The sequence below is a fragment of the Phodopus roborovskii genome, unplaced genomic scaffold (genome assembly GCF_943737965.1).
Source record: "Phodopus roborovskii unplaced genomic scaffold, PHOROB, whole genome shotgun sequence".
NCBI lineage: Eukaryota > Metazoa > Chordata > Mammalia > Rodentia > Cricetidae > Phodopus > Phodopus roborovskii.
Genome location: NW_026126525.1, coordinates 37157463 through 37180967, shown reverse-complemented (window position 1 = coordinate 37180967; position 23505 = coordinate 37157463). Strand labels below are relative to the sequence as shown.

Below are 23505 nucleotides of genomic sequence, written 5' to 3'. Positions count from 1 at the left end.
TACATGTCAGCCTTTGATGTTTAAATATTATGTTCCCAAACTTAGGGTTCAACTCTTCATCAGGGGCTTAGTATCTTGGATTTTCACCTCAAGACTCGTGATAATTCACTGGAAATAATCCTATGATTAAATGAGCTACTGTGTCCTGTGGTCTTGATTCTCACACCTGAATATTTAATTATCCTAATGTAGATGACTGGATACTTGTCTTCTGTATCTACTAAATGATTCATCAGTGAACAATTTTGACTGATTAGAAATGGTTTAAAACTATTATTGTAAACAAGTTTTAAATTACACTTTAAGGAGAAATTTTTCTACATAATAATCTTGTGGGTTATTTGGAGTCTTCCATTATAAGAAAAAATTATGGAAATATATAATTCAAGATAATATATTACTATTCATAAGGCATATTAGATTAGTAGCTGGACTTTGGCTATCAAAAATAACTGATAACTGAAAGAACTTAAGTAACTATTTCTTCTGAAATGAGGGAATCTCTTAACTCCTTATAAAATAAAAAGATAAGTTAAATATATTAAATATGTATAAAATGGGTTGGCCCAAATCCCCCTGTTCCTATGTCCTGTCTCCATCGAGAGCACCCCGGAGCTCTGATACACCCCACCCATCCCCACCACGAGCCTGCCCCCACCCACCCTGTGCCCTACCTTGACCACTCTCCCCTGTTCTAGTTGAGCACTGGGAGAGAGGGTGGAGCCAACAGACCACACAATTTCGGGGGACTTCTCAGAGCGATTCTACACAGGAGACCTGTCTATCCATGCAGGACCACCTGTAATTTCCACCTGCTTGGTCTCCGACCTGCACTGCAAGTCCTCTGCTGGAGTCCCGAGCCCCTCCCACAGATCTGCCTATCTCTTCAGGACCACTCTGAGTTCCTACTGGCATCTTCTACTGGATTCTGATTGCTGACCCCATCCCCAGGCCCCTATCTGTGGAGACACATCGTAGAGAGCTTGGACCACGCAGAGCTACAGATATTGAACCTCTGACCCACATAAGCCCACTGGGGAAGCACCATAGAGAGAGGGAGAGACCTCACCAACACCTACTGGAAGAAGTATGGGAAGACAAAAATACAAGAAAACACCTAACAACAGAAACACAAGCATGACACCACCAGAATCTAGGGAAACTACTCTAACTAGAATGGAACACAACAACAAAGCACATGATGCAGAAGGGAACAACTTAAAAATTACCATCATAAAAATGATAGAGACCCTCAAAGAAAATCCCTTAAAGAAATGGAAGAAAAAACAAACTTAAAGAAAAAAGTGGAGGAAATGAACAAATTTCTTAAGGAAAGAAGAGAAAGTACAGAAAGCCAAGAAAAAACAATTAAGCAGGTGAAGGAAACAGTTCAAGACTTGAAAACTGAAATAGAGAAAATAAAAGCAACACAAACCGAAGGAATGCTGGAAATAGAAAAACTAGGCAAACGATCGGGAACTACAGATGCAAGCATAACCAATAGAATTCAAATGATGGAAGAGAGAATCTCAAGTGCAGAAGATAAACTAGAAGAAATAGATACATTGACCAAAGAAAATAGTAATTCCAACAAATCCTTAACACAAAAGATCTAGAAAATGTGGAACAACGTGAAAAGGCCAAACCTAAGAATAATAGGAATAAAGAAGGTGAGGAAGCCCAGCTCAAAGGTGCCAAAAACATATTCAACAAAATCAACTAGGAAAACGTTCCCAATCTGAAGATCAACTGTAAGGAGTAAGGTTTTTCCACTTGCCACCTGGTCTTGTCCCACCACTGCACCAGCCCCAAATAATACACAGAGACTCTGTATTTGATACTATACTGTTGGCTAGTTACTTGTTTCTTATTGGCTAGCTTTGTCTTAAGTATTAACCCATTTCTACTGATCTATGTATTATCACGTGGTCTTCTTTTACTGGGGAGCCGGCCAGCATTCTGCTTTCTCCAGACTCTTCATCTTGACTCCTCCTTACTACTTTCTCTTTCCTCCTTGTCCTAGTCCTGCCTATCTAATTTTCCTATTGGCCAACAGTGCTTTATTCATTAACCAGTATGAGAAACATATTTACAGAATGACATCTCCCATCAATCAATTAACTTATCCATGGAACCCTAATCTAATACCTGTTTGAAACAGAAGCAAACACCCATACCTAAACACTGAGTAGAACTGGAACCCAGATGCAGATGGAAAGGACAACCATAGGCTGCAGAAACACATAGAGACAGCTGACCTGAACAAGGAGATGCTAACAGGCACCCAGACTGATAGCTTGGAATCCAGCATGGGACTGACTGGGTCTCAAATAGAAGGATTGAGTAGTCTAAGGGACCTTAGACAGTAGAACCATGATGTATCCCTGATGTACAAAAGGACCTTGCGAACACATCCCCTATGGAGGGATAATTGCCTCAACCTAGAGAGAGGAGAGAAGCCCTAGTCCCTACTTCACATGACCTATCAGATCTACATGACCCCAACTGGATGGCATTCCCCTACATATGGAATTGGGGTGCGGGGATGGGAGGGGAGGGTGGTTAGGGTGCATGTGAGAGGGCAGAGAAGGTAAGAGGGAGGGAAAGAGGGAGGGAGGAAGGGGAAGAGGAAAGGAGGGAGGGATGGAAGGAGAGGGAACTGGGATCGACATGTAAAATAATAAATAAAAAAGATTTCACAAACAGTAAACAATAAAAAATCAGAGCTAGACTATTACTAGTTATAGAAACTATTCTGATTTTGTAGACATACAGCTAAGCACATTAGCTTCCACTTCTTAAACAGAAATACCTCCAAAGCTAGAATACAAGTCTGATATCAGGCCTGCCTTCCTAGTCAGTCCTAAGCAATTCTATCTCTTAAAAGAAGATGTAATTATAACTATGTGTATATGTGTGTCTGTCTGTTGATATGTGTCCGTGAGTGCAGGTGCCTGCAGAGGATAGAAGAGAGTGTTTGGCCCCTAAGAACTGGAGGTACTAGTGATTGTGAGGTCCTTAACATGGGTGCTGGGAACTGAACTTTGGTCCTCTGCAAGAACAATATGCTTGCTAAACCTTAAGCTAAGACATATCTGTATCCCCTTAAGTCTTTTACATGAACTTTTCTCCAGTATTTCCAAGCCATACAAATCAAAAGAGAATATTTCAAAAATAAATAAATATGTATAAAACATCATGCCACAAAAAAAACATACTCATTATGGACATATAGAATGGGTACATGGTAAGGAAAGAAGAGGCCAAAAAAAAACAAACAAAACCAAACAGGTCTGCCACAAATACTGTAGCTCCATTTCCACCATCTGGGAAGAACAGTGGCATCTCTGGGTTCTAATGGAATTAGACTGTTTCACTTCCCTTGTGCTGACTGAAGAACACATAGTCTTTCTTGAGCAAACTCCAGTTGCTATGACTTTAGCTTTTCTCAGCCTACCAATATTTCAAGATCATGGAACTTCCAACATCCCAGGTTCTCCATTTAAATATCCATTTCACTTTCACAACTTCATCAACAACCTTTCAGGCATTCCTTTCAGGAAAGCTGGCTTCAGAGGTTGGCTTCAGAGGCTTTCTGTAGATTCAGTGCAGCTGAAATGAACCCATGGGTCTTTGATTTTGGATCTCTAAAAATTACTACCATGTGAGTAATACTGCCAAATTCTTCTACCAGGTTGAAAAACTATCTGATCCTCTAGCACAGCTCAAGTGCTCTAATAGGTTCTGTGTGCCTTGGTGTTCACACCTGGAATAATCCTTCCCCCGGTGGTTAGTGTTGAAAGGAACCACATTAGAAGCCCCCTGGATTCATGTTCTCTCCCTTCAATTAATTTGTGTTTTTTTCCAGTTAATGGTGACTTTCCAGAGAGTTTCCTATTGCCCCAGTGAATTGTGTGAGGCTTCTTTTTCATTGCATAAATCTTTTCAGGAATGTGTTGCTTGTTCTCCATATGATATTGTCTGAAACTTTGTATGTAATCTTGCTCCTTTCCTCAGCAAATTTTACATTTTCCATCTTATCACTCCACATGAAGCTTTCTTCCAATACCAACCTGAGAGGAGTCAGTGGTAATCACAACACAGCACAAATGTTGTGCTATTTTGAAACCTTCACCAAACAAATTAGACCACTAGCCCCACTGGAATCCTCAAGACTCACTCAGGAAGAAGTCAGATATTTTTAGAAGATTGTAGCATTAAAGTCCTTTAGTCCAGTTCCTTGTAAGCACATGTTTTCTTTTTCTGTTTTCTTTCTTTATTTTTTTTTTGTCTCCCCTCCTAGTTTCTATACTTCCATTAGAACATCTAATGATGCTCTGATTATAACATCCTAGGAATTCTTCTGTGCATAGCTCCAAAACTTCTTCACACATACCAGTTTCAAAGGTCGACAAATTCCAAATACAGTTTGTCAGACCAACAACCCCATTTCCCTTTACCAGTATCTGCATTTCTTACCAAGTGTCTTAAAAATGAGAACTTGTTTGTGGCTTAAGATGGCTTGAAGGCCTTTAGACAAGAGACAGAGGCCACTGGTCACATTACACTGTAGTTGGTAAGCAGTTTTCTCCCTTTTCACTTTTATTCACTCTGGATTCTAGACTATGGTACAGCCCCTCCTATATTCAAAATAGGATTTTTCTCCTTAATCTACCTTCTCTGAAAATAGCCTCAGGGTATCTCCTAGGTGGCTACATATCCAGTCAGGTTGACCGTGGTGTTAAGCCAATCACAAATAATGTGCAATCTTGTGTTCATAAAAGTAAAACTAAGAAAATTTTAATTATATAAAAAAGCCTTCATAAATATCATCTGTACACACCTATTGCTCTCTACTAACTGTAGATATAATGTAACCCATTCTTTCAATATCCTAACACCTTGAAAACTATGTTGATGGTCTGTAACCTAAATTGTTAGCTAAGTCAACCATATTCTTTTAATTTGCGTTTGTTAGAATATGTATTGCTGAACCAGAAAATAATATAAGACAATAGATATATACTTTTTTCATGTCTCTTTATGGAGATCCAGATCTATATCTCTGCATACTTTACAAATCACCATATATTCCAACAATAATAATAAAGTAGCAAGTTATTGTGACAAGTTTCTTTTTCAATCACATAATGATAAGAAAACTATATTATCAGATATGAGTCTACTTTCAAATTAAAATGTACTTATTAAGGTCTGCTTATGGATTATTTTTGTGCATTGTATTAGACAAATAATTGTAAATTGATTACCTTAAAGAAGCAGACATTCCTACAACTCAGAGGAACCAACAGAAAGACAATGATTTTAAATCTGACACAATGCTCACACAGCATGAAAAGTCAAGTGGGGTACTATATACCCATAACCCCAGAGCTCAAAAATGAAGGCAGGAGAATAAAGAACTTCCCATGCTACATGGAACCCTATCTCATAAAATCAAAACCCACCTGACCAACTGAGCATAAAATCTTGAGGGAAAGTTTAAAAAAAAATTTTCAGAGAAAACTTTTCCTGCAAATGAAAAGACAGAGTTTAATGTATTAATAATTTGTATTTCATTTTATAATACGTTGGGGAATATAGTGTCAAAATGGAATTGGCTGTTACTCTCAATTCTAGTCCCTTGTCTGCAATCTGTATGAATGCCATATTGCCTTCTTAATGACATATTCTATTTCACTTAAGAAGACAGCCTAAGGTATGATATCAATTAATACAATACTGGGGGACATACAAACTTAGGCATAACAACTAAATTTAATTTAGTTGTCTCATGTTAATTACTAAGAATTCAGAAGAGAGCAAGCAACAACATAATTAAAGGGATGCAGGGTAGGATTTATGGGTAAAAATAAGGAGCTAATGAAATATATCCCCAAGAAAAGACAGCTAAAAGATATTTAATTTCATTTTCCTCTTCCTTAAAGGGATATAGTAGAGGAAAGTTATCAGCAACAAAGAACTGATATAATGCTAATACATACATAACAATAACCAAAAATATATGTGCAATCAGGGCATTTCAGTGTTTAATATTTATTTATATTTTATGTAGAATTATTTCTTTTGGCCTCAGGACTCACAGAGTAGTAGTAACTTACAATAGCAATGAGTGACAATGTTTTGCTTTGTTTAGCTTCCCATGGTGTGTTTTAAGGTGTTGAATTGTGCCTTTGTAGTGCAAATTGAGACATGAGATACACTGAGGTCAATGTATCTTTCCTTGAATATTATAATACTATCAATATGCTTAGATTAATTTGAGATCTGATTAAATATAAAAATCAATGAAAATAAACTTGACAAGCAGTAGCATATACAATTAATCATTTAATATAAAAATTAAGCTACTATTCTTTGATAACAAGATCCCTTTTCTGATACACATATGATGATCATAGCTTTTGAAAAGAGCTGAAACAGTGATTTATCCTTTTGCTTATGTGATCTATTGCCTATTTATACTAAAATGTATAAAATGATTTGAAAACGAACATAAAAAGTTATATAACATATTTGGAAAACAATTTCCACTCTTAATGCTTTTATTTCACAAGCTAAATGCAAATTTCATTTTTAAGGCTCTACTTTGATTCTTATTTTTATTATTGATTATACATGATCAGATTCTACGGTCCTCCTTGTCACCTAGCTTTTCTGGCAGTGTGAATTGTAAGCTGTTAATCATTTGCTCTACGTCTAAAACCCATATATGAGTGAATATATACCGTGTTTGTCTCACTTGGGATGGTTTCTTCTAGTTCTATCCATTTCCTTGAGAATTTCAGGATTCCATTGTGTTTTTCTGCTAAGTAGTACTCCATTGTGTAAATGTACCATATTTTTTTTTTTTTTATCCATTCTTCAGTTGAGGGACATCTAGGTTGCTTCCAGGTTCTTGCTATTACCAATAATGGTACTATGAACATTATTGAACAGATGGCCTTGTTGCATGAATGTACATTTTTGGGTATATGCCTAAGAGTGGAATTCCTGGATATGGAGGTAGACTAATTCCCATTTTCCTGAGGAACCACCATACTGATTTCCAAAGTGGCTATGTGAGTTGGCACTCCTACCATCAGTTGAGAAATGTGCCCCTTTCTCCGTATCCTCTCCAGCATAAACTGTCTTTGGTGTTTTTGATTTTAGCCATTCTGACAGGAGTAAGATAGTATCTCAGAAGTGTTTTGATTTGCATTTCCCTTATGGCTAAGAATGTTGAGCAGTTCCTCAAGTGCTTTTCAGCCATTTTAGATTCCTCCATTGAGAATTCTTTATTTAGTTCTGTATCCCACTTTTAATTGGGTTATTTGGTGTTTTGATAACTAGCTTCTTGAGTTTTTTATGTTTTGGAAGTCAGCCCTCTGACAGATGTGGGTTGGTGAAGATATTTTCCAATTCTGTGGGCTGCTTTTTTGTTTTGTTGACTGTTTCCTTTGCCTTACAGAAGCCTCCCAGTTTCAGGAGGCACCATTTATTAATTGGCGATCTCAGTGTCTGTGCTACTCATGTTATGTTGAGGAATTGGTCTCCTGTACAAATTTGTTCAAGGGTACCTCCCACTTTCTCTTCTAAGAGTTTCAGTTTGCCTGGATTTATGTTGAGGTCTTTGATCCATTCTTAAGTTTTGCCTATAGCAATAGATATAAATCTATCTGCAATCTTCTACACAGCAGCATCCAGTTATGCCATGCTTTCATTTTTCCATTGTATAAATGTAGCTTCTTTGTCAAAAATCAGATGTTTGTAGGTATGTGGGTTAATATCAATTCAATTCCATTGGTCTACCTGTCTAAGCAAGATATACATAGTACCCCAGAGAAGGAGAAGGGGACAAGATCTCCTGAGGAAATTGGGAGCATAGAGGGAGGGGAGAGGTAGTTAGGAGAAAGAGAAGGGGAGAAGAGGAATGGAGAGGTGGGCATGAGGGAACAGCAATATTGAGACAGGGAAAGAAAAGAAGAGAACAAGCAAAGAGATACAATAATAGAGGGAGCTATTATAGATTTATGGAGAAATCTGGCACTACGGATATGCCCAGAGATTTACAAGGATGAACCCAACTAACAATCTAAGGAATAGTGAAGAGGCTACCTTTATTATCCTTCCACAATAATGAGTTGAATACTACCTTATATGCCATCATAGAGCCTTCATCTAGTAGCTAATGGAAGCAGAAGCAGACAATCATATATAAACACTAGCCAAACTCCTGGAATCCAGTTATAGATAGGGAGGAGTGATGAGCAAAGGGGTCAAGACCAAGCTGGAGAAACCCACAGAATCAGCTGACATAAACAAAGTGGAGCTGATAGCTTGGAAACCAGCATAGGACTGACCCAGATCTCCTGAATGTGGATATTAATGGAGGAGGACTGAGCAGTAAATGGGGCTTCTAGTAATGGATCAGTATTTATCCCTAGTATAGGAACAGACTTTGGGAGCCCATCCCACATAGAGAGATACTTTCTCAGCCTAGATACATGGGGGAGGAACTAGGCACTGCCTCAAATGATGTGACAGTCTTTGAAGATTCCCCATGGAAGGAATCACACTCCCTGGGGAGCAGAAAAGGGATGGCTGGAGTTTGGTGTGGGTGATAGGGGAGGATGTGACAGTGAGGGAACTGGAATTGACATGTAAAACTACCTTGTTTCAAATTTGAATTTTAAAAATAGGAAAAAAATAAAATTGATCTGCAAAGTAAAAATAAAAAATGATCCCATTTTTAAAAATTTCTCTTACAGGACACACTATCAAAAGCATTCTTGTATTTAAGGTTATAAAGATAAAATTTAATTAAAGCATTAGAAAACTGTATTTCAAAGTATCCTATCTAACTTTTAAATAAGCGCTCACATCATGTTTCCCTGTGTGGTCAATACTATTCTGTTTGACATGGTCACAATTCACAGGCACCTGAAGTTATACTTACAAGAAGAAAGGGAGATGTGTGTGTAAATTGTCAGTGAATGATAATTCACCACTTTTTCATAAATTATACAATTGCATATATACAATCTATGTTCATCAAAACAGTATTATCAACAGGACATATGGGTAATTAGGAAACATTTTAATATACTAAACTGCTATGAGTCAAAAACTATTAAGATCTCAATTGGTTGATAAGTCAATGGAAGACTCAAAGACAGAGAGAGACAAAGCTGACTTTTAAGGGTAAGGGATGGAGAAATAGTTAGGCAGAGAGACTACATATGTAGCATATGTGAGATCTTGGGTTAAGTCGAAGCTTGATTCAGACCACATCATGATAAATAAAAAGAACCACATTAACCTGGGTGCTTGTAAAATTCAAATTTTATTAGAATTACAAAGGAATATGGATAAACACAGATGGTTTGGACAGTCAGTACCATATCAAGTTGTTACGTATTATCCCTGTAAATAAAATAGTCAAGATCCATTAAAATCAAAATGTATTCCTTTGAAATTTACATGAAGAAGCAGTGGAACTATATAGGAGCACTATATGGAAGTGCAAGGAATGTTTGGTCCTTGGTAATGATATTAAAATCCCTCTCCATATTCCTCTCTATCTTTCTCCCCCTCTCCACCTCACTTTCAAAATTGTTTACTTTTATATACCTCAATAATGCTAAGTGATCACTCTACTTCTCCTCAGCAATCCCTTGCTCTCCTTCCCAGGAATGGTATTACCTTGTTTATATCAGTTATTCTATCATGTAGGCAACTTAGGGTTGGTGATGTTATAAGATATGGGAAAGCAGTTAAATTGGAGTCCACTGTGCCAAGATAACAGATTAGTGTGTACCATTCCCCATGGGATACTATGGATAACCTGAAATTTGCTGTGATGGTAGTTAAAAATTAACAAGTGAAATAAAGATTATTTTTAGATAGGTGCTTGGTTTCTGAAATATTACCTGCTATTATGTACATTCATATAGCTTCATGTTCTTTCCAATTAAATATTTTGCTTCTATTTGTATGAATCAAACAGGTAAAGCTCTCTGAAGGAAAATGGTAATGTTTAAGGCTGCAAAGTTAGAAAGCCTAAGCATGTGTACATACAGTTCAGTAAAGTTCTCTTCAGTGACAAAACAAGCCTTCCTTAGTACTGAAATACAAAGTTTCATTGGCAAATAAGGTAGAGCCAGGGAGGTTGGAAGGAATGAAGTGATCAGTAATTAATGAATGAGATTTGGACTTTTAAGTAAAATGGAAAATCACTAAAATGTTATTTTTTTTATTTTACTTAACACATAAGTGTAAATATTATTTTAAAAGAGGAAGCTTTTATAGGTTTGAAGAGAAAACAACCTAGAGAAATGTCCAGAGACAAGACTGACACCAACTAACAATTTGAGCAACAGTGGAATGGCTACCATGAATGCCCTTCCCTGATAATGAGATCAACGACTAATTTATCCACCATCATGGAGCCCTCATCTAGTAGCTGATGGAAACAGAAGCAAACACCCACAACTAAACACTGAGCCAAACTGGAATCCAGATGCAGAGAGGGAGGACAAGATCAGGCTGAAGAAACACACAAAGACAGTGGACATGAACAAGGAGGAGCTAATGGACCCCCAGACTAATAGCTGGGAATCTAGCATGGGACTGACTCAGACCCCCTGAACATGGGTCTCAGCTATGAGGCCTGAGCAGTCTAAGGGACCTCAGACTGTGGAACCAGGATGTATTCCTGGTGCACAAAAGTACTTTGCGGGCACATTTCTCATGGAGGGATACTTCCTTAACCTAGAGACAGGAGAGAAGTCCTAGTCCCTACTCCAAATGATTTAACAGATTTAGATGACACCTCTTGAACAGCATCACCCTACATGTGGAGTGGGGTGGGTGGGAGGGAAGGGAGGTTAGGGGGCATGAGAGATGTAGGAGAGAGAGGGAAAGAAGGAGGGAGGGGTGGAGGAAGAGGGAACTGGGATCAATATGTAAAATAAAAATTAAAAAATAAATTAATAATAAAATAACTGGAACATAAAAGGAAATATATTTCTTAACAGTAAACTAAGTTTTCCTATTTTACTAAAGTAGTATGTTTTGAAAACTACAGATCCCATCTGGGGGCTCAACTAGAGCTCACAGATTGATAAGAATATAAAAAATTTCATAAGAATTATCTTAAAATAATGCATAATTGGAGCCTTAGAGGCAAGAGTGAGTACAGTTCTACCAAAGACTGAAGCATTGCAGATGACCTGATAGGTGAGACTTTGACACAGACACTTGTCTAACTCTTCATTTCTCATAATAGAAGCAACCATTTGAAAAATTTTCTGACAAATTCCTTAAACAGTGGGCCAGTAGCTCCGTATCTAAAACATAAAGGAACAAAATACATACCGGTCTAAAGTAGCAATTCAGTTACTTATCAGAAATTTCCAGACACAAAGCTGAGGATAGAGCCATTTTTAAAACTCTTCAAATTAACCAAGAAACCAGTGCAAGCATATTTTTAGCACTGACCCCCAACATACACACAGACAGACACACACAAACAAACAGACACACACACATACACACACACATACACACACACACACAGACACGCACACACACAAAAAAAATTGAGCATATATGCAAATGACACATTCAATTGTTGGGGGTTTTTTTTGTTGTATTTTTTTTCCTACTCTGTAGAATTACACAATAAGTGATGGTAAAGGTAGCAATGACGACAAATGTTAAAATTGATAATGATTCTGGAAGTTTTCCAAGGGATTCAAAATGCATGTTGATACTATAACAATGTAAACATTACTATATTTCAAGTGGTGTTTATATAGAAAAGTGAAAGTGATTTTATCCCCATTATTCCTATATTATAATGACCCATAAATTAAGGAAGAGAGCAATATAAAATTTCAACTGAATTTCATGATGTATCTGTGCTTTAATCTTTCTGGCCCTTACTATCTTCTATAAAATGCACAGTCAGCTAATACACTTAAAGGAGAGGAAAGGTATAAAGTCTCTAAATTGGTTAGCACATGGCAGATATAGAAGACCTATTTGTTCCTCTTAGTATAGTAATTTTGTCGAAAGCAAAAAGAACTAAGTATATTATCTCTAGAAGCCTTTGTGCATACATTCATTATAATGAGATTATCTTCCTTAATATACCCACTTTTTAAAATTGCTGAAATTATACTGCTTTCAGGAAAGAATTATTAGTTATCCTACACATTTTGTTGGTACATATAGGATTATACCTTGAAATATTTCCATTCTTTTTCTTGTACCTTCTGTACATATTCATTTTTTACATCTTCCTGTAAGAAAACACAATATTTATGTAAGTAAGTGAATAATAATTTTGATTAGTATATATTTTTGTGTCCAACTAATACATTTACAATAAAAGAACCTTGAAACACATGCCCATGAGCAGCTAGAAAACCTCAAAGCAGCTTAACAGGACAAAATAAAAACAAGTGAGCCCACTTACTTTTTTTGCTGAAGATCAGAGAAGCAAAGCAGTCAGTTTACCTCTACCTCATATTGTAAGGGTATGGTTAGCTCCAAAAATCCTGACTGCAATCATAGACTGCTGTCTCTCTTCATCTTGGCTGGAGACTAATTCTCTCTTACTTTAATACCTCCCTAGATTTGTGAGGAATAGCATATGATCCCCATTGTGGAGATCACCTTTGTGTAAACTGTTTCTCTTTAGGACTAGATCATTTTCATGTAACTCAGCTCAATGTGACTTTGAATTAAAAGATCTGTTCATATCTAGCTCTTGGGTTGAGATAAAAGGTGTGTACTACCACTGCTTGGCTCTATGGCTTGCTAGTATTGCTATCGGGATTAAAGGTTTGTATCACCAATGGCTGTTTCTATTATTTGTGGTTAGATTTGTTTTCTGTATCCTCAGGCAAAATTTAATAAATCATAAATAATGTATCGCAACAACAATAGCCTTTACCTCCTTCATGGTTGCATGTCTATTGTTTTTATTCTTGTTCATGTCTTGTTTAGGCAGAAATATTGATGAGACTCCATGGCTATAGCTTCTTTAACATTTCTAGGAGTTTCAAGCTCACAAAAAATTCCCTGGTCCTTTTGCTTTTCCTTACAATCTTTCTGATCCCTCTTCTGCTATAATACCTGATCTTAAATTAAGATCTCTTGAGACATAGATGATAAAGGTTATGTTTAATTAATAACCAATACTCCTACCCAGCTCTGATGCCTATGAACTACAATATCAAGCAGCATTCCTCTGGAAGCAATAGTGGCACACATACCTGTAGGTAACCAATAACTCTTTAATTCAACATGAGGCCCTATTCAACATGGGGAAAATCATGCCTAGTTATGGAAACCTATGCTATTACCTGGGTCTAGTGAGGTCATGGATCTTGGAGAAGATGCTACAATTGCCATTTTACTGAAACTATATATTCTAATTATACTCAAAATATTTATCCTTTTACCCACAAATAAAAATAGGCCTCACCTAGCACCAAAGAAATATCTTGCAACAGACAGAAACAATTACAGAAAACCACAACTGATCAAAATCCAAGCAAAAAGTGACAGTGTGGTGCTTAGTCACAAACCATAATTCTAAAAAACAAACTCTTTAAGTCTCTTTAAGCATGTATGGCCTGAATAGCATTACAATCTAGTAAATTATAAGAGAAATTGAAAGAACACCTGCTATTCACTTAAAGTGACATTTAGCCAACATGATTTCTATGTTGCTATGTAACATTAATATTGTTTCATTTCTTCTGCTAGTTTTTCTCTTGGTTCATAATATCCTTAAAACTAAATTTTTGAGCATAATAAGTAACTATGGCTCTCTATATATAATGATTCAGTGCTTGCATACTTCCATTTAATATTTTAAAACAACTATCTTTTTCATAATCTGCAATATAACTTTTAATTATCAAATGAGTGCCAAAATTTTATGTTTTATAGTAATTGTATTTATGTTTTATTTTAGAAGAATTTGATTGAACACATGAACATTAATACAGATTTCTTAATCAGGAAAAGCTTATTCCACTTTACTTGACTATTCATACTACAGCTTGTGACACTCCTTCAGTTCAATGGGCAATTAACATAATTCAAATAATAGAAAATTTGGTTTCATATATTGTCGAGTATAAGAAGAACATAAAATGTATAAAATATAGAGAAGCTTATTTATCCTCTGAAACATGGTCTTGTGCATAGTATGCTTTCAGTAGTCCAAAATAACTGCCTAATCACTTGTGATTGTTAATAAAAACTGAATACATTAATAGAAGGTAAATCCCATATATGACTCATTTTTAGTAAGTATTAATGAACATAGCACTAAATATAATTTAACATTAACTAACAGACATATAAAAACGTTATTTTATTCAGTTCATGCTTTACTTTGCTGTTCAGAACATAACAAATTCTCAGATTTGGGGGTAAAATATGCTGTGTAGAAACATTTAGATACTTGGTTTTATTTGTGGATGTGATGGTTTGGCAGCCTTTTCTGAAATGATGTCTGTAATGACTCTCAGCATGAAGCAAACTTTGAATTAATTATAGTGGATATGGCTTTCCTGACTTTATTTCTCATACATGAATTGAGTTCTGCATAACTTCACATTGTAGAATAACTAATGACCCCATTCTTTTTTTGTCTGTCCAGTGAAAACAAAAAGCAGATGTTCAATATCAGCAGATGTCCATGGTGACACACTAAACATATGCGGCACTGGAAATCCTAGATGTTCTGGCCTATGTGAATAGAACTGGCTGCACACCCTGGGTTTCCACTAAGCAGTGTCTGGTTTGGTCAGAGTAGGATTTCATTAATGTATTAGATAATGCTATCCTCCCACAGTGTAATTCCTACACCATGCCAAAAGCACTTTCTTCCAAGAAAATAGTAGTAATGATAAACATGAATTTGAAATCCCTAGTTTCACATTACTTCTACATAAATTAACAAATAGGGGCAGGGAGTTTAGCTCAGTGTAAATCCTTGCCTAGCATTCAGAAATCCCTGGGTCAATCCTGAGCATTGTAACAGCAACTATAACAACGTCAACAATCAATCATAAAATCCAAATATAGCAAAAATAATCAACACTATAATTTTAAAAATGATCTACACATTTGCAATAAATTCCTTTGAAGGTTTGTTTATCTAATTTTATGTATGTTTTTGTCCTGCATGTATGTATGTATGTATGTGTGTGTATATATATATACATATATATATATGTATATATATGTGTGTGTGTGTGTGCATGTAATATTAAAAAAAAACATGAATTTAAAGGGGGGGCATGGGAGAAGTTAGAAGGATGATAGGGGAGAAGAAATAATTTAAAAACATTACTCATATACAAACTTCTCTAATAAAAAGACATCCATAAAATGCTTTTATGTTTATAGTGTTCTAACTGATAAAATTAAAAAAATAAATAAGAACAAATATTCATGACAAACACAACTAAAGGAAAGAAGTATTCATTTGGCTCATAATTCCAGATTAGCTCATTATTGCAGGAATATTTTCTTGAAAATAAATTTTTTCATAGAAGATATTCTGATCACAATTACCCCCTCCTCCAAGATGGGAGATGCCAATGAAACAAGGCAATGACACAAGACTGACATAGATATGAACTTATAGAACTGTGGCAGTACGCACATTGCCTGCACAGGACTAAGCTCAACGGAGTTCCAATGCTGAGAGGGGAAGTGGGCACAAGGTTACATCCCTAATCTAGAAGCTATCTCCAATTTATAATCCTTGGCAAAGAAAAAATTGCTTTCTCCAAGTCTCACTGCATACACAAACCATATTTCAGGGAGTTTAAGGTAATAGAACACAGAATCATCTAGTCACATTACATCTTTATCAAGACCAGAAAGCAATGAATTAATACATACATAGCACTGTTCAGCTAGCTTCCTTCTTTTCACACTGTCCAGAGCACAAGCTTTGAAATGATGCTGCCAACATACAGAATGGTCTTTCTACATCAACTAACCCAACTAGTGCAAGCCATAACTAGTAAAAGCCAACCTAATCAAAGCAGTTCTTCATTGTAGTTCCACGTCCATTCCAGATGGTAAAATCTAACCACCACAATTGTTTATGTTTACTTGATTTGCATTAATATTTTTCTGTAGAACCAAGATAAGGTTAGAAGTTTAGTATTTTCCCAGAAATATTTAGACAAGAGTATTATTTTGTCATTTAATTGCCTGAAATATTACATACACACTTTACTGAGTTGTACGTACTTGAGTTTACATATTCAGTTTACTACATGGGCAATGGTATTGCTGAATGTAGTTCCATTGGTCTATTTACCCATGTATATGCTAGCACTGCATTTTGGTGCTCATTTAAGCTTTGTAATAATTCTTGAAATCAAGGAAAGCCCTAGCCTTCCTTTCTCAAGGTTTCTTTTCCTTTATAAATCTAGGTAGGTTATTTCCATTTGATTTAAAAATTTAGAGCAACCTATTTCATCATTTCTTATCATTCTTTGGAGTATAAAATTGACTGTTTTATAAGTAAGACATATGACAATTGTTATAGATGCTAGGGAAAGCTCCTTAATCGCTACTCAAGTTTTAGTAGTACCCAGGAGACCAATAAAATTACTATTTCCCAACACAGTGATAAAATAAGAGGCTTTACCCCTCAAAACATGAGGAAAGTTCATCTTCCAAATACCACACCATCTCAAAGCTTGAAAAGATTTTTTCAAATCTAAATAACAGTTCAGTCTGTTCTTTTAGGATGATATTTGTGGTAAAATCTATTTTTTTATTTCCAATATATTTGCAATTAAGCACTGAATACTATGTGTGTGTGTGTGTGTGTGTGTGTGTGAACATATTAAATAAATACAATGAACATATTTTTAGAAAGCTTAATTCTCAAATTTTCCTGCTTTTATAAATCCTTTAGACTTTTTCTTTTCTTGACCCTACTGTGTTGTTCTCTTTTTCTCTCTCTAATCCTATGCCCCTCTTCCTAAAGGAGTAAAGAAGTTATTGCTATTAATCTACCACATTGAGCAAAAAAGCCATGGGTATCTACATGAATAAACTAGAGCTCAAAAATGAGTTGGAAACAAAACATGGGAATAAAAAAAAACATTAAAAACTGAGAACAGTTTTTAAATCGAAGAAAATATTTGTTTTGAATAAGGAAAGAAACAGAGAAGAGGATAAAAAAAGAAGTTTTTAAGCTAAATAGATATTAGAGTGTGTTGAAATAAAAAAAATATTAATATGACTATAGAAATAGATTTAAGATTATTTCTATGATATTGAATTAATTTCAAATATGACTTTTAAAATACATGGTTATTGTGATTTCTCTACATGGATATGTTCAGAATATAAATTTTTTATTATATGTTGTGAAGAAAATATTAACAGATAAGAAATACTTTAGTTTTATTTCATGATCTTCAGCTTATTTCAATCTTGAAACATTTGAATCATGATTTGGAAATTGGGTTATTATATTCCTAGTTAAGAGTATTATTATATAAACAAATGATTTTAGCACACTCCAAACTATTTTGAAACTTCATTATAATAAATTACTTTCAAATACTCATTGGACTATTTTATGAGAAATATTGTCTTTCATTAGCAATAGAAATTTAAAGGATTAAATTTAAAGGATTAAAAGGCAAAAGTAAGTGGAATAAAATCAAAATACCCATTCCCTAACTCCCTATGGCTTAGCTTCTGATTTCCATATATCCACTGTCAGACATTGACAAGCTAAATGTGCAAGTTGTAAGTTTGAAAGCAAAAACATGCTTTTGAAATGATACTCTATCAAGTAAGTTTCTTTATGGGCAGCCAAAAGGATCTGGGTAAAGAATAAAGTGAATTAATACTAAAAGGCAGGAAATCAAACAAATTAAAACTAATTCTTATGACAACAGATATCATCAAACCATGACAATTCCTACATTTATACTTTAAATACAGAACATATAAATGCACTAGTTAAACTTGGATAATTTGACTGTAAGAATGTATTTTACTTTGACATTTACCATTAAAATATCAAGCAAACCTAATTTTAAAAGCCATTCTAAAATCCAAGGCAGTGAGACCAGGTTGACTCTTATATTCATATCATTTTAATGCCTGAAATAAAATCTGCAAGAGAATGAGGATGATATTGCTTCTTTGTTGCAGATGGTTTGTCTTTCCAGCCTGGTCCTTGGTCTCCTCGTGCCAAAATAAACACAAAGACACTATATTAACTATAATATTGTTGGCTACTGCCTTGCTCTTCTACTTCTCCTCCTCCTCCTTATTCTTCCCTTCCCCTCCTCCTCCTTCTCCTTGTTTTTCTTCTTTTGTTTTCTTTTTTCCTTTTTTAACTTAAATTTGAAACAAGGTTGTTTCATATGTCAACCCCAATTTCCTTACCCTCCCAACCTCCCCTATTACCCACACCAAACCCCAGCCCATCCCTTTTCTGCTCCCCAGGGAGGGTGATTCCTTCCATGGGGAGTCTTCAAAGTCTTTCATATCATTTGGGGCAGAGCGTAAGCCCTCACTCATATGTCTAGACTGAGAAAGTATCCCTTTCTGTGGGATGGACTTCTTATTGACTAGCTTTGTCTTAATTATTAACCCATTTCTATCAATTCATGTATTTCCATGAGGTTGTAGTTCACCCAGTAATGCCCCAGCAGGTTGTTAGTACTTCAATAGCAGTGCTATTCTGTGGCAGGCTTTGCCCTTACCTTTTACAGAATCCTCCTAATTCCAATCCCGCCTATCTTCCTGCCTTATTGAGAGTTTTATTCATCGCCCAGTAAGAGAAACATACATAGAGAAATACTTTCCCCATCACTTCTGCATTTAAGAAAATTATAATTTAGCTGAAGAAATATGTAATCATAAAGACGTGAAGGCTTTGAAATTACATAAAAATGCTGAATCATTATAGTAAGTGAGTCCCATGAATGAACAGTGAGCTAAGTAGAAATGGCTTTAAAGAGGAAGTTCTCATGGATGAAACTTATCAGGATTTATAAAATAAGAATATAGGTTTAGAAAACTTGGAAAAATCTATCATTAATATTGTGTAAGTAGCAGGAAAGTGACATTGAGATGGTCACAGGGACTGTAGCATGAATCACTATCTAGTTAAGTCACTTTATCACACAGATTGATGAATATACAGGGTCTGTAATTGGTATTTAGCTATGGACTTGTTATTAAAACCCATATCAGATATTGGAAATTAACTAAAATAGCAAGTTGTTGTGATGCACACTCAAACAAATGTTTAAGATGATGAGGCAAGAGGTTTGTGAATTTGATTCACTCTGAAACAATCTATGAATTGCTATTGGTTACATCTATTTGCATAGCAGTCATAAGTAGGTATATGTCTTTATGCATGTCCCTAGCCATAGTCATATTGATATATGTCTATGACTACATTTGTATCTGTGTAAATATCTCCAGTTCTCCTAGATGAATCCTCTTTCATCTAAGTTGGTGGTCACTGATCTCGCTCTTTAATGTGTACTCCCAGAACATTTTTTAATGTATCATGTGTAAAGATAACTTAACTAAACACATAACATTTTGCTCTCAGTGAGTTTTCTCTCAGCTGGGAATAAGACAAACAAAACATCCCAACAAACATGCATGTCAAAATATGCCAAGGGATATGCAGACAATGATCCTTGACTTCAACTGTTAGAAAACTCATGCTGTTGCAAATGATACTCAAGTTGACTATGAAGAATAAGTACATGCCACATGTTCAAAAACAATAAACATGTTCAAGGAATAACATGTAGCATGAGCAAGTGCACAAAGACACAGCCAGGATAAGTAGCAACAATAAAAAATCCAGTGAACAAAATGGTTTTTAAGTGTGTGGACAAGAGGCAAAATAAATGGTAGGTACCTTTCTATTTCCAGACCATATTAGGAAATGTAGAATTTTTTTTTCCTGTAAGCAAAAGTCAGATGCTAAAAAGCTGAGACACATATTATGTATCCTAATCAGATCTTAATTATATAGATCATCTCAATAGTGTTGCAGGAAGGCTATATAGAGGTGATAAACAAGCATGGTTTTGGATTAGCAGTTGTAGCTTTTAGGTCTGCTTCTTCATCCATATGGTAACAATGATTCTGCTTTTTATTGGACCCAATGATTTGAGCTTTATATAAAAAAATGTGAAATACCCACTACTGTTATCTGCAGTTTGCTGTTGAATATAGGAAATTGATATATTTTAGGGAGACTCAGAATATGATGTCTCATTTCATCAAGATATTATGTAATTTCATCCTATATCCTATTGTTAAATTCACTAAACAAATTAAATCTTCATTTTATTTTATTACCTCCTTTCCAGGACTTAAGACAAACCTTTCTCTTGTGTAATGGGGGATGTCCTTCTGTATATATGTTTCTCTTATTGGTTGATGAATAAAACATTGAATGATCAGTAGCCAGGCAGGAGGTATAGGCAGGATTACCAAATGAGGAGAATTCGGGGAGAGGAAGGCAGAGAGAAGACTGCAGGAGAGACACCATGTAGCTGCCCAAGGAGTAGCATGCTGGATAATTCTCTGGTAAGATAATACCATGTAAAAATACATAGATCAATAAAACTTGGTCAATAATAAGAGAGGGCTAACCAGTAAGAAGTCTAAGCCATCAGCCAAACAGTTTATAAATAACAGAAGTATCTGTGTGTTTATTTGGAGCTAAACCATGTAGGACAGAACTTCTGTCTACAATTATGATCTATAGAAGCTCATTCAAGTCTAAACATTTAATATTTAGACCCATTTAATTTATAATTGGATATTTTAATATAGTGTTTATGAAAATATCACATATCCTCAACTATAATCATTTAAACATTTCCTTCAATCAAAGCATTTTTTAATGTAGCAAAATTATAACTATAACTGGCTTTAATGTTATCAGCTATTTTTGCAATTAAAGGAAATTTTGCTATTGCATGAGAATTAAATGAATCATGAAATTCAACTTTATTTTTTGATGACTAGAATTAAAATAAATTTTAAGTACAAAATAACATTTTTCTAGTGATCTTAAATTACATTATCTTTCACTTTAGTGTTCATTACTACTCACAAATATGTGTGACCAAACAAATTTTAGTAAATATTTATCTATGTTTTTATATTAATCACCATGTCTAATCTAATAATGTGCAATATATCCCTTTAACGAATCCCATCTATATAAGTATCTATGTCTAAACCTATAAAATACAATCATCCCACTCTTTAAAAGCTCATTATGTATTAGAGAGCTATTTAAGCACATAAAACATCAACATTTTCCAAACCAGAGAGTAGATTTAAAACAAAAATGAAATAGAGACAAATGTCCAAGTAGTGTTAAGGTGTTACTGATGTGGCTTAAGGTTTGTGCAATTCTGTAGAGTATAATTATTGTCAGTGTAATCATCTCCACAGATAGATGCCATCTCTACCTAAAGCCAAAATTCTAATGCAACTGCCAGAGATTTCATGGAGCCTGGATTCTCCAGGGCTGTAAAGCATTTTAACATGGCATGAATTTGCCCTAGTTATATTTTGTTTATATTAGCTTTGCTTTAGAGAGTTGGATAATAAGCTAGTATTTTGGCTATAAATAAGCAGGCTGTTAAACTTTATGAAATCTAAAACCTTCACATGGCCTCTGGGTACACTGACTAGGCTCCTCTGAAATTGTCCTGATGTGACAGATGAATGAATCCCACTGTGCTGATCTTTATCCTGGAGGAAATCCCAGAATGTTCTAGCCCAAATAAGGTGAAAAAGGTTGCTTAGTCATACATTACTTCCTGCTTCAAATCCAGAAGCAATAATGGATCTTTTGATTATTTATATTTTGTACTTTTATGACAACACGCAAATGCCACAAGGCTGATGTATTATGAAAAATAAACAAAGTTCTGAGCCAGAAGTCATTTTAATTAACATATCAATTAGGAAAATCTCCTCTGAGCAGATGTTGCTTGCTTTGTGCTGAGTCACTCAATAAGCTGTTGAGTTTAGAACAGACACAAAATAAAATAGTACAATAGACAAAAGGCTGTGGGACATTTCAGGAAAGCTCTGGTTGGAACTGTGTCTGTCACTATGCCTCTAAAGAATCAAAAGTTTGTTTTATATGGATATTTATTGGTGGGTGCACAAACTTATACAGTCACTACAGAAATCATTGTTGAGGTTCCTCAGAAAAATGGCAATAAATCTACCTCAAGATGCAACTGTGTCACTTTTGGGTATATCAATAGCCAAAGGACTTTCCATCCTACCACAGGAACACTTGCGCAACCGTGTTCAATATTGCTCTATTCATAACATTCAGAACACGAAAACAACCTAGATTTCCAAAAACAGAAGAATGGAGTATTACTCAGATCTTAAGAAAAAGAAATCATGAAAATTTGCAAGCAGATTAATGAAACTAAGTGAGGTATCCCAGACCCAAAAAATTAAATATGCTATGTATTTGTTTACATGTGGATATTAGCCAAAAGTAAATGATAATCAAGCTATAATCCACACACCCAGAGATCTTAGATGCAGAAGAAGGGGCTGAAGGTAATACATGGATCTCCTTGGGAAGGAGAAATAGAACAGATTTTATGGATGGACTAGGGGAAGGGTTGACTGATCACGGGGCTCAGGTATTCAGGAAGGGAACACTTGGAAAGGCATATAATTGAGAGGCACCTGGGAATTTTATAGAAACCATGTGCGGTGGAGGCTTCCTAAAATATATAAAGGCAATCTGAATGAAATATCCAAATAATAGGAGAGATAGTACCTACAGGTCATCACTTGTCACCAAATAATACTTTCAGTACTATGCCTGGGTTAGATTCAATTGACTTGTTGACTAAAGAGGTTAATGGAAATCCCCCAGAAAATGCAGGCTAATACTGCTCTGCAAACTAACAGCAAGGCCCCATTACTGAAACAATACCCACAGAACTTACTTAACATGGGGAGGGCAGGCTGGTGCACATATAGAACCTTCACCTTTATGTTCTTGTATCTTTGGTACTGAAAGGTATTCTTCAAACTATCAAAGGAAAAATGTGTACACTAACCAAATCATGATTCTTTGATCTACAGTGCTGTCCTGCTTGTAAAAATATGCTAGGGCAGTAGTAAAATAAAGCTTGTCGGAGTAGCCAATTGATGTCTGATTTTACTTAAGGCCCATTCCATGAGTTGAAACTGCAACAAACTGTGCTTGGCTCATCAAGGACCTGAGAATAGACAGCTTTACCTAGAGTAAAACCAAATAAAACTGAGCCACCCCACCACCACCAAACTAGCAATAAAATGACTCCTAATGATGTTTTGCTGTAGTCATAGAAGAGCCTGGCACAAAATTGAAGTTCAGGTTGCAAATTCCAAAACAATTTTGAGTGCTGTATT

At 35.3% G+C, this 23505-nt stretch overlaps 1 protein-coding gene across 1 annotated transcript in view; it reads right to left on the bottom strand.

Moving 5' to 3' along the window:
• Positions 1–23505, bottom strand: part of Cnbd1 (cyclic nucleotide binding domain containing 1) — a 416492-nt gene that overhangs the window by 12033 nt on the left and 380954 nt on the right. The window contains exon 12 of the mRNA XM_051198441.1: positions 12249–12308. Within this exon, the coding sequence (XP_051054398.1) occupies positions 12249–12308 (60 nt within the window). The remainder of the gene's footprint in view (positions 1–12248; positions 12309–23505) is intronic.